This window comes from Myotis yumanensis, unplaced genomic scaffold (assembly GCF_028538775.1).
Source record: "Myotis yumanensis isolate MYYU_CA2020_CCGP unplaced genomic scaffold, mMyoYum1.0.hap1 SCAF_2, whole genome shotgun sequence".
Lineage (NCBI taxonomy): Eukaryota > Metazoa > Chordata > Mammalia > Chiroptera > Vespertilionidae > Myotis > Myotis yumanensis.
Window position 1 is genome coordinate 112,711,913 of NW_027223753.1, and position 12,084 is coordinate 112,723,996.

Here is a 12,084-nt window from a genome sequence, read left to right on the forward strand (position 1 = left end):
AAATTGGGGAATAAATTCATCTACTTATTAAATTTGCTAAGCTCCCTTCCTAATACAGGGATAGAGCATAGGAAAGCCTCCCTTGAGAGAACTGCATGCCTACAGGACAAGGACCTAGTGAAGATGGGCTGCATAACCAGGGTCATCCTGCAAGCATGGGGAGAGCAGGAGTTACTAACTGCCCGGTGAGCCAAGGATGTGCAGGCAGTTGTTGATGCAGAGGACATGAGAGTGGGGCACAATGAAGAGAGGAAAGTTCCCATTTCTACCAGATGCTGGAAGGTAGCTAACAGCTGGGCCAAATATCACTTTTACTGCCAATCCATCCCTGCCTCTGCCCTGGCTTAAGTGCAAATAGTGAAGTAGAAAAAAAAACACACCAAAAAACAAACAAACCAAAAAACAACAAGTAGAAAAACCACCAAGATGATAGACATAATCCACACCTGAATCATCAAGCATCTTGACAAATGCCCCAGAAAACTATATAGACCACTCCAACTACTATATGGCTTTAAGTAGTCTCGTCAGACCATTTTTCCTATATTCCATAATAAAAGTAATGAGACATCAACTATCCATTTCATCTCTTCCTTCTAACCACACACACACACACACACACACACAGCTGAACTGTGTGAGCCTCTGTGCAAATCCAGACAGCTCTCCTTCCCTGTCCTACACAATGGAATGCACACTATGAGGTAGCAAAATGCACCAAATGCCACAGCCTCTGGGGATCAGCATTAAGGAACTTGGTTGGCATTTCTGTAATAGGAACCATCAATAATACATTCTGGTTCAAAGGCACTTAGGGCTGGAATAGAGGAAACAATTTAGGGCACTTTTCCCCACCCCTTTTCAGAAATACTTTCTGTGGGAAAGAAGGAGTTGGGGCAAGAGAAAGAGAAGCAAAGAAAGAGGCAGAAAGTGAGAAACAAGCATTTGGTATGGCTTTGCCTAAGGGAAAAAACTCAGTAAAGCTCATTTAAATATAAAACTAACAGGAAACTTACAAATGTTCCTAAAATAATACTGTTTAATTTATTCTACATTACTAAATAGAAAAATTATTCCAAATGGAATTCTTATCCAAAGACAGAAAACAATAATGTAATTATTTCCCTTCTGAGAAACATGATACTGTTTATCTCAAAACAACATAAATAACTGTTACCTGAAATAACTTTGAGTTCAGACACAAATCCTCAGAGTAAAGGCACAACTGTAGTTACAGAGTTCAGTGGAACAGTTCAAATGAACAAAAAGCACAATTTGTGTTCATTTCCCTCATTTTCAAAGGCTCTAAGGAATTATTTTAATTTACCATGTTTTTAAAACCTCATGCAGCTTGGATACTTTATATCTTTTAATTTATTTGATGAGAAATAGATTACATATATTTTTTAAAGTATCAGCTGTAATTAAAAGAGAAAATAGTGTTTACCCTAATGCCCCCAGTTCCCTGCAAGAAAGCTCTCTAAACCAATTATAACTTCTTACTTCCTTAAAAGCCAGTGAAAGGAAGCTACTCGTGTATCTGGCTTCATGGGAGTCATAAGGCAAAGTTTGGAGAATTAGAACAATAAATGAAGCTTTCCTCCCCAAAATGTAGCCAGCAAAATTTATGAGACCAGAAAACATGTGCTGCATTAGTTTAGCAGCTCATATTTTGTCTTGGATAGGCCAAGCCACAGAAGCAGGGGAAACATGGGTTCCTTCAGGGATTCTCCTTATTCAATTTTTGAGGTACAGCCCTGAGCCTGACCTAGAGAGAACACACAGCAGCAGTCTATTGACTGATCGAATGAATAAATGAATGATCAATGCCCAGACAGCTTTGCAGACCACTCTACCAGAGTCCACATGCAAACCATTTTCCTTGCTCATTCTCCCTCAACCTCCCCTCTTTGTCATACTCCACAGCAGATCAAATATGGTCGCAGATTCTTTGTCATTTTTCCACAGAGCATCCTCTGCTACCTGCTCTAATCTGTGACTGCTTTGACCAAGAGAATATGGCAGACGTGACTCTGAGTTCCAGAGCCAGGCTCTTAAGGACACTGGCCAGTTCCATTTTCTGTCTTTTGGAACATTCTCTTGGGGAGACCCAAGCTGCTATGTAATACGTGCCATTACTCTGAGATAGCCATACTAGAGATACCATAGGTAGGCGCTCCAGGCTTTAGTCCCAGCTAAGCACACTTCCAGCAATCCTGACTGTGGTGCCACACGCTTGAGAGACGCCATCTGGGACCCTCCGGACTAGCCTGCCCACCAGCTGAACACCACTCAGTGACCTCAGTCAACACCACATAGAGCAAAAGTGCAGTCCAGCTGAGCCCTGCCTAAATTCCAGACCCAAGATGTGTGTAATAACATAAAATGGCTACTGTTTGAAGTCATTAAATTTGCGATAACGTGTTACAAAGCAATAGATAATTGGAATATATTCCTTCTCTCCTTCTAAAGCTAGCCAAAGCCAAAGGCAGCCATGCTAGTGTAGCTAGTCCTGTTCTCAGGTGGCTCTGCAGATAGTGCAGGCAGAGGCTGGGACAAGAAACTCATTCTACTTGAGAGGTCTGGAGCAGGGTGTTGGGCCTCTAATGCTTCTAGAGGAAGATTTACCCTAATGACTAGCAGCACCTAGCCAACAGCTTTGGCAACAAAGGCCACAAAGCGCCACCAAGCACCTTGGAAGACCATACCTGCCTCATGAGCTCCTCTTGACGCATTCGAATCCTCTCTCTCTCCATCTGGATCCTTTGAAGCCGGAGTTTCTGCTGCTGCTGCTGCTGAGTGGTCAGCGCGTTGGGCATACTCAGGAGCCCAGCTGCTGGGTTCTGAGTAGGGTGGTTCTGCTGGCTCAGGGTACTGGGTGCCATTTGCTGCTGGTGCTGGTGACTCATCACTGTGGGAGGGAGGAACATAGGAGATCAATGACAAGGGCCCACAACATCTTATCAAAAGGAAACCATCACAATGTTTGTGCTTTGGAGAATAGATTTCTGGGGTCCCTTCCAAAGTACTTCCCTGTCAGTCGATACTGTTTAAGTAATTATCACCTTAACTCAATTCATGGAGCCTCAGATACTGGCCCCACTCCTGACTCATTAGTCTCAGGTCTTGTGCCCTGTTAAAAATCTTATTTCACACCTTCCCTTTGTCTATAATACATTTTAAGCCTTTCACAGAACATAGTGGTCACAAGTAAATTCTACAAAGGTTAGTTAGCACTACATATGGCATCATTTCACCAGGACACCTGGGTGTGGTGCACTTCCTCAGACCACCTGCATGTGAATGGTAGAGCTGCGGAAGCTGTGAGCCTCAGTGCTTGCTGGGTATGCAGCAATACATAGGGTGAAGGAGAATCCATCTCACATGTAAAAACAGTGCCTGGGCCAGAGACCCCATTAGTGCTTTGTCTAAAAAGGGTGCCCCAAAGAAGTGTGAGCTAAGCTCAGGAACAAGTAAATGATTGAGGAAAAGCATTTCAGTTTTTGCAAAGAGAGAAATTAGTGATAAAAAATTACATTAAAATGTTAATTGTGATTGGATAAAGTTATTAGAAATGTTTTAAGTTTTTCAAGTGTTTTAAGTTTTTCTGTTTATCTGCATTTACTAACATTTTTAATTTTAGCATGTCATACTTCACTTCAGAAGACAATTGAAAAATTCTCTAATAAATTCTATCATTAGCATTCTCACAAAAAAAAAAATGCTTTTTAAAAGGTTCTAGTTTTTCTCAAAACAGCTTACCAGTAAAATTTGCTTAACTTCTGCCTGGGCGATATGCTATAATAATGAAAACCATGCTTTTCAGTCTATTTGTTCCTAGGCCAGGGCCAAAGACAACAACTTCACACACAGAGATAATTGGTTTCCTTAAGGAACAATTAATTTCATGGCAGGAACTTCCTCCAGCTAGGGGGAGAGGGTGTTAAACCATTCTTTTAAAAAAAATGTATTGATACACTCACTTAAATCTTTATAACCCCCCCGCCCACCCCCGCCGTGTATCAGGCAGTGGGCTTGTAGTTGGAACAGATAGCTCCTGCCCTCACAAGAACTAATAGACTGTTGGAAAAAATGTGGGAAGAAATGAGGTGGGTTTTTATGTGTGGCTGTGGAACACTAGAATGATAGGCTTTGTAAGGAACCTTGGAGATCATTTAACCCATCCCTTCTTTTTTTTTTTTTTTTTAATATATTTTATTGATTTTTTACAGAGAGGAAGGGAGAGGGACAGAGAGCTAGAAACATCGATGAGAGAGAAACATCGATCAGCTGCCTCCTGCACATGTCCCACTGGGGATGTGCCCGCAACCAAGGTACATGCCCTTGACCAGAATCGAACCTGGGACCTTCCAGTCCGCAGGCCGACGCTCTACCACTGAGCCAAACCGGTGCTGGCGCATCCCTTCTTTTTATGGCAGAGAAGAGGAAACCCAGAGAGGTGAAGGGATATACTCTGGTTAGCAAAAGAACTATTTTCAAAGTTGCCTCCTGAGACCCGGTCCACCTGTTCTTTCAACTGTCCTTGGCTGCCCTCTGCCTCACCTTAGACTGAAGAGCAGGAACAAATGCTCAAACTGAGAGCAACCCTCTAAATATAGGTTGCCTTTGACAGCAAGGAAGTACCACTGAGACAGCAAGTCATCAAAAGTTGCCCAGGTCACAAACAGGAAGGTTTCGAGGAGGGTTTGGCTAGATTGATAGCTCTCTGCTCAGTAACGAGCTACTGCAGGGACAGGAATAGTCTGTCCAGAGTTCAGCTTTCTCTCCCACAATTAAGCCCACCACAAAAAACTCTCACCCCCAGGCACCATCCCGGCACACAGGAGGCTCGGGAACAACTAATTTCATAAGTGATAAGTGAGTGAAAGCACCTGGGCATTTCTTATGTTCTTAGCTTGAGAACAGAAAAAAAAGTCGTGACTGGTGGCAAAATAACCGAGTGTTTCATTTGCATAGCTTGCTAGAGCATAATTATGGTCTCCATTTGAAGGACTGAGGAGAAGGCCAGGGACTGTGCACAAGGGAAAAAAATGTTCTTCAATACTTTTTCAAGTAAGACAAAGTCCAGCTACCGGGAAGAATACAGTTCATTAGACCTCTTTCAAGGCAAGGGATAGTGATCATTTCCAGGTATAGTCGTCTCTGAAACCTCCTCAAAAAAGATGCTCCTATTTTTCTGAGATAACTAACAAAACAAATGCCCAATTGTGTCTATAAGAGAAATGTGTACATAGAATATTTCTATTATCAGAAACCCTCAGGTTAGGAAAAATAGGCTTGTAAAAGTTTTTGTTGGTAGTTCAGAAGTTAACTGTTAATTTTTATAACTCAGATACTTTGAACATTTTTTTAAAATGACTCAGGTCTGGTAAGTTATTGATATGACAAATAAATGGAAGCAGAACTGTCTTCAGTGGCCTGAGAAGACTCCTGCCAGTGTAGAAAATCCTGCCCCAGCTACTCAGTGGACTCTCACTCATCTCCACACAGCACGCAGACACTGCTCGGCACACTTCATGGATGTCTGCGTCCTTATCTGGGGGGTTTAAGACTTGGAGACGAGCTCTTCCAAAGCCACACCCTTGCTGATTCCAAAGCACCAGCCACACAGAGCTGTCCAAGAGAGGAAAGGTGGGTATGCTGCTTTCTTCCACTTAATTCAGATTTGACCATTCAGACTAGACATCTTCAGTTATTAACTGTAGAGACTGAAAAAGAGCGCAACTTAGACAATGACTTTGTTTTCAAAGTAAAGCACATACAAAACCCAGCAAGCCTGTATGAGAATATTCACTGCAGTGCAGTCTATAACAGCAAAAGGCTCACACTTGTCCACCAATGGGAGACTGCGAGCCCTCGCTGAGAGGAGTCGTGTGTGCACTACTGCAGAGAATGAGGGAGCTCTGCAGGCACTTTCATGGAACAATCTCTAAGAAACATTGTTTGGAGGGGGAAAATCCAAGGGGCAGAACTATTTGTATGAGCTCATCCTATCTGTAGTTAAAAAGGGAGGTCTGTGTACACATACAGCAAATTTCTAGAAGGACACACGAGAAACTAGCAACAGTGGTGACTCTAGAGAGGAAGCTGGGCGTTGGGGGTGGGAGGAGATCTTCCTTTTCCTCTTCTGTACTGTTTGAAGTTTCCCTATGTGCATTTATTATTTATGCAAAACTTAAACAAAATATGAAAGTTAAGAAAACATAAAACAAAACATGGTCATGTATAGATCAAACTCAATATTTTCCTGGTAGAGTGATAGGCAGCAGCCTCAAAATTATTTGAAAAATAACAAATAAGGCTTAGAATACAGTCAAGGTCATCAAAACTGAGTGCCCACCCCATATGACTCTTCCTTGTGAACATGAGGAAACCAACACTCAGAGAGCCGGTGAGTTAGTCAAGGTCTAAAAGGGGTCGGGGACCTAGAAACCAGGTGTCCTAACTCAATCTAGGTGTTCACAATTTCACCTGCCACTCTGTTCCCTGAAGCTGTTCCACTTTGAACTGTCACTGAACCTTCTCTGAGACTGGAGCTTGTGGGTGGCAGTTGAGGTTCTTTAAAACCGCTGCTTTTGTTAGCCACTCAGAGACAGTGCAGTAGAGGAGGCCAACACAGAGAGACAGAGAGGAGGCCCGCCAGGGCACGGGAAGGCGAAACACCTAAATTTGTGATGAACAAAATACAACTTGGGAAAATATTCCAGAACATTTTAGGGAAAGAAAATAGCTCAGTTTAAAAAAAAAGGGCGGGGGTGGGGGGGGGTGGGGAGAGTATCCCAAACACAGTGTCTGAAGCCAAACCACTTAAGGGCAGACTGCCATTAAATGCCTCAAAAAGGCTAAAGACCGCATCAGTTCTAGACTTTGCCAGTCCTCACACAAAGGAATAACCCAAACAAGATTTCTCCATTGAAGCAGGAATGAACCAAATCTAAAGCAGACAACGTTTTTTCCCCTTCCAAAAAGTCAGAATTTAAATTTAAATCTACATTTCTCTTTCTCATTGTTTTCATCTTCTTTTCTGTTTTCTTTCCTTTTTCCTTCAATACTTGGCTTTCTGTTCTGTGCTTGGAACTCAATAACCATACTCTGCAGATATATGATCAAATATTTCTCTGCTATTACTCAACAGAATGAAACACCAAGAAACAGCAACTTCACAGCATCTGAGACAGGAACACCCCTTTGACTGAATGACAATGTCCTTGGTGAAGTTAGCAGTCAGCATGGGAATGGGTGTAGAGGAGGGGTGACATGTTGACATGACCCTCTGGTTAATGTTGCCTGGGACAAGATGCACTGCGTACCCTCTGACCTGTTCTAACAACACACTCGGTCACTTCACCTAGATCCCCCAAGAGTAGGCTGAAGGTCAGGAAAGTCCCTGGACTCAATTCTAAGCCCACACATCATCTGCTATTTAAGAAGCAGACATGGAAAAGGTACAGGTTTCACTCCTGAACTTTTGTCTTTTGCTGCACCAGGGAACACAGCACAACAGCTCATAGTTAAAGTGCTTTGGCAGTGTCCCCAAGCCAGGAGCTGCAGACAACGAGGGAGGCCAATGCAGCAGAGGCTGCCCAGCCTTCTGGAATGTCTGACAAGTGTCCTTTTGGCCTTGGAGAGCCTTAGTGGCTTGCTTTTGTATGTTCTCAGTGTGCACGAATGTGAATGCACACACCCATCCACCACCACCACACATAAACACACACACACACACACACACCACGAGTACCACCACCACCACCAATACACACACACACACACACACACAGACACACACACCAACAACAATAAAGACACACATAGCCAAGTGAGAAAAACAAGAAGTTAGGCTCATGTACAAAACCCATCATGGGCCTGCATGGGGTTGGCCTGATAGATTATGGAAAAGACAACCAATGTGCCAATGGCTAGAAGCCACACCTAAGAGCTAGAAAGACAAAAATTACTTTATTTTCTTCAAGTCCTTCTCCAATTGACATGGGAGTCTGGGGAGGGCAGAGGAATACTTGTAGCTAGTTACACATCTCTCATCTCATTCTCAGCCTCCTTTTTCCTTTTGACAACAAACTTCTTAGTTGAGGTATCTCTACACCTGGCACTTTGAGTTGAACCTTTAAAATATGTGGCTCAGTGGATAGAGTGTCGGCTTGTGGACTGAAGGGTACCAGGTTCGATTCCGGTCAAGGGCATGTACCTTGGATGCGGGCACATCCCCAGAAAGGGGTGTGCAGGAGGCAGCTGATCGATGTTTCTCTCTCATCGATATTTCTAACTCTCTATCCCTCTCTCTTCCTCTCTGTAAAAAATCAATAAAATAGCCCTAACCGGTTTGGCTCAGTGGATAGAGTATCGGCCTGCACACTGAAGGGTCCCAGGTTCGATTCCGGTCAAGGGCATGTACCTTGGTTGCAGGCACATCCCCAGTAGGAGGTATGCAGGAGGCAGCTGATCGATGTTTCTCTCCCATCAATGTTTCTAACTCTCTATCCCTCCCCATTCCTTTCTGTAAAAAATCAATAAAATATATTTTTTTAAAATGTGGTTTTGTCAATATGCCAGAGGCACAATTCCTTTCAAGTGAGTAAGCCTTCAAGAACTCCATGACCTTTCCACTCACAGAACCCACTCCTGAACCATAATTCTTTCAAGAGTGGGTAAAGGTTCACATGTTGCTGACTATGGTTCATTAGTTTAATTAAAAATATATATTCATGAGTCCACACTCATACAAACAAATAATTAAATAATGAAAAACAGTATGGTGTTTCCTCAAAAAATTAAATATGGATCTGCCATTTGACCCAGTGATCCCACTTATAGGAATATATCCTAAGAGACCTGAAGCACCAATCAGAAAGAATGTATGCACGCCTATGTTCACAGCAGCACAATTTACGATTGCTAAGATCTGGAAACAGCCGAAGTGCCCATCAGTAAATGAGTGGATAAAACAGCTGTTGTATATTTATACCATGGAATACTATGCTGTAGTAAAAAAGAAGAATCTCTTATCCTTTAAGACAGCATGGAGGGACCTATAGAGTTTCATGCTAAGTGAAATAAGTCAGTCAGAGAAAGACAAGTATCACGTTATTGCACTCATATGTGGAATGTAAGTAACAAAATAAACTGATGAACAGAATGAACCCAGAGACATAGGAGCATGGAACAGAGTATGGAATCTCAGTGGGAAGGTGGGGGTGAGTGGGTGGGTGGGTGGGAGATAATCAACCAAAGACCTTGTATGCATATATGCATAACCCATGGACACAGACAATAGGGTGCTGAAGGCCTGGGGTGAGGAGCAGGGGACGGAGGCAGGCTGGAGGAGGTCAATGGGAGGAAAAGGGGACATATGTAGTACTTTCAACAATAAGGAATTATTAAAAACAACCCAAAATAATTAAATAAATAAATGGGGAGAGGAGAGACAAATCAGACAGAAGAATTCAAAACAATTTCATACATACATGAAAGTGGTAGGAGTCTAACTCCCATTCCTTTAGTGTGGACTGTGCATAGTGACTGCCTCTCAAAAAGTACAGTATAATTCTACAGGAGAGAAACCTTGTATATGAGCCAAATGATCAAGGTCAACACTAAGCATAATAGCATAACCCTCCCTAAGATATTACAAAAAAGGCACGTTACCTCTGCAATCTTCCTCAAAAACCCATCATCCCAGTCTAATAACAGAAAAACATCCAAAGAATTCCAATAGAGGGGAATCATACAAAATTCCTAAAAGGGAAAATTCACAGGAGAGAACCCTGATACCTGAGGACTGAAGGTGGAGACCACATAGGGACTGGTAGGAGGGGCGGAGGTGCAAAAGGGCTAGCCGGGCCCCCACAGACAGCAACTGAAGTCCCGGAGAGATATCTCATATGTGGGGGGGGTGCCACTGAGAACTCTGGGATCTAATCCCCAAACTGTGCTCCCCAGCAGAGAGCACTAAATCTGAGGAGGGTACCCACGTAAATTCTAGTTGTGAAAAACAGTGGGGTGTGTCTGCCAGGGAGTGGCAGCTGAAAGTTCAGGCACCCTCTTAAAGGGCCAAGGCACAAACATTCCCTGTGGAGCCATCCACCTTGTGCTCTGGCAGAGGGAGGGTGAAGTGGACTGGAGCTGTGAGAGCAGAAGCCAGCACTGGGGACTCGGGGGACAGAGCTCAGAAGGCAGACAACCCAAGTCTCCCCGGCTCAGTCATTCCCTCACACAGCCACATAGACATCTGCCTTGCCTGGGAGGAAGACAGTTGGCACACCTTATTGGAAAACACCTTGCCCTGAGGCCATTAAGAGATTACAAGAAACAAATAACCTCCACCCAGAAGCAACTGATCCACCCTGCTGAAAAAACTCTTGCTACACCTGAGGACTATTGCATCTGGGCAATTCAAGTCAGAATCCTATTAGTCTGGAGGAGAACAAAGATGGCGGCATAGGTAAACACTGGAGACTGCTGCCGCAAACAACCACTTCAAAAATACAACTAAAAGACGGAACAGACATCACCCAGAACCACAGGAAAGCTGGCTGAGGAGAGACTCTTCAACTAGAAGGAAAGAGAACAGCAAACCGAGGCTCAGAGGAGGCGCAGTGTGGAAAATACAAAGGTCCTGAGGTGCGCACGAAAAGAGGGCTGGTGGATGAGGGCGCGGTTGTCATTTTCAATCAGGAGAGAGTCTCAGACTCTGGGCTCCAGATCCGGGCGAGTCTCTAGGGACTCAGACTCAGACGGGAGAAGCAGGATTGTCCAGCATCAGTTGGAATCTGAGGGCAGCTTTCTCTCCAAGGTTTGCAGCGGCTGCCAGGGTTCTGAGAAGCAGAGCCTCTGGGAACGGGACTGAGAGCAGCCATAACTGCTCCCTCCGCCCGCCCTGTTGATCCCGCCCCGCCCCGCCCCGCCCAAGCCCTGCACACAGCCATTTGCCGGGTAGCCTCAGGCAAAGGCTAGATTAGCACCTCCCCAGAGGACAGAAGTTTTCCACACAGCTGATTCTCACAGCCAGTCGGCCTGGTGGTCAAATCCCTCTAGTATTAACTACAACAATCAAGGCTTAACTAGAACAAGACTGCGCACAAAGACCACAAGGGGGTGCACCAAGAAAGCATAAAAAATGCGGAGACAAAAAAACATGACAGAAATGGAGGATATGGAGCTAAAAAACGCAATTTTGAGGGCTTGCAATAATGTGCTAGAAGCAGCCAATAAACTTGATGAGAGACTCACGAAAACTAATGAGACCCTCGATGCTATGATAAAGAACCAACTAGAAATTAAGCATACACGGACTGAAATAAAGAATATTATACAGACACCCAATAGCAGACCAGAGGAGCACAAGAATCAAGTCAAAGATTTGAAATGCGAAGAAGCAAAAAACACCCAACCGGAAAAGCAAAAGGAAAAAAGAATCCGAAAATACGAAGATAGTGTAAGGAGCCTCTGGGACAGCTTCAAGCGTACAAACATCAGAATAATAGGAGTGCCAGAAGATGAGAGACAGCAAGATATTGAAAACCTATTTGAAGAAATAATGGCAGAAAACTTCCCCCACCTGGTGAAAGAAATGGACTTACAGGTCCAAGAAGCGCAGAGAACCCCAAACCAAAGGAATCCAAAGAGGACTACACCAAGACACATCATAATTAAAATGCCAAGAGCGAAAGACAAAGAGAGAATCTTAAAAGCAGCAAGAGAAAGAGACTCAATTACCTACAAGGGAATACCCATACGACTGTCAGCTGATTTCTCAACAGAAACTTTGCAGGCCAGAAGGGAATGGCAAGAAATATTCAAAGTGATGAATACCAAGAACCTACAACCAAGAGTACTTTATCCAGCAAAGCTATCATTCAGAATTGAAGGTCAGATAAAGAGCTTCACAGATAAGGAAAAGCTAAAGGAGTTCATCACCACTAAACCAGTATTATACGAAATGCTGAACGGTATCCTTTAAGAAGGGGAAGAAGAAAAAGGTAAAGATAAAAATTGTGAACAACAAACATGCATCTATCAACAAGTGAATCTAAGAATCAAGTGAATAAA

General features: G+C 43.6%; 1 protein-coding gene across 1 annotated transcript in view; it reads right to left on the reverse strand.

Annotated features, from left to right (window-relative positions):
• WWTR1 (WW domain containing transcription regulator 1) overlaps window positions 1–12,084 on the reverse strand; it is a 176,066-nt gene that overhangs the window by 26,778 nt on the left and 137,204 nt on the right. The window contains exon 4 of the mRNA XM_070405955.1: window positions 2,709–2,911. Within this exon, the coding sequence (XP_070262056.1) occupies window positions 2,709–2,911 (203 nt within the window). The remainder of the gene's footprint in view (window positions 1–2,708; window positions 2,912–12,084) is intronic.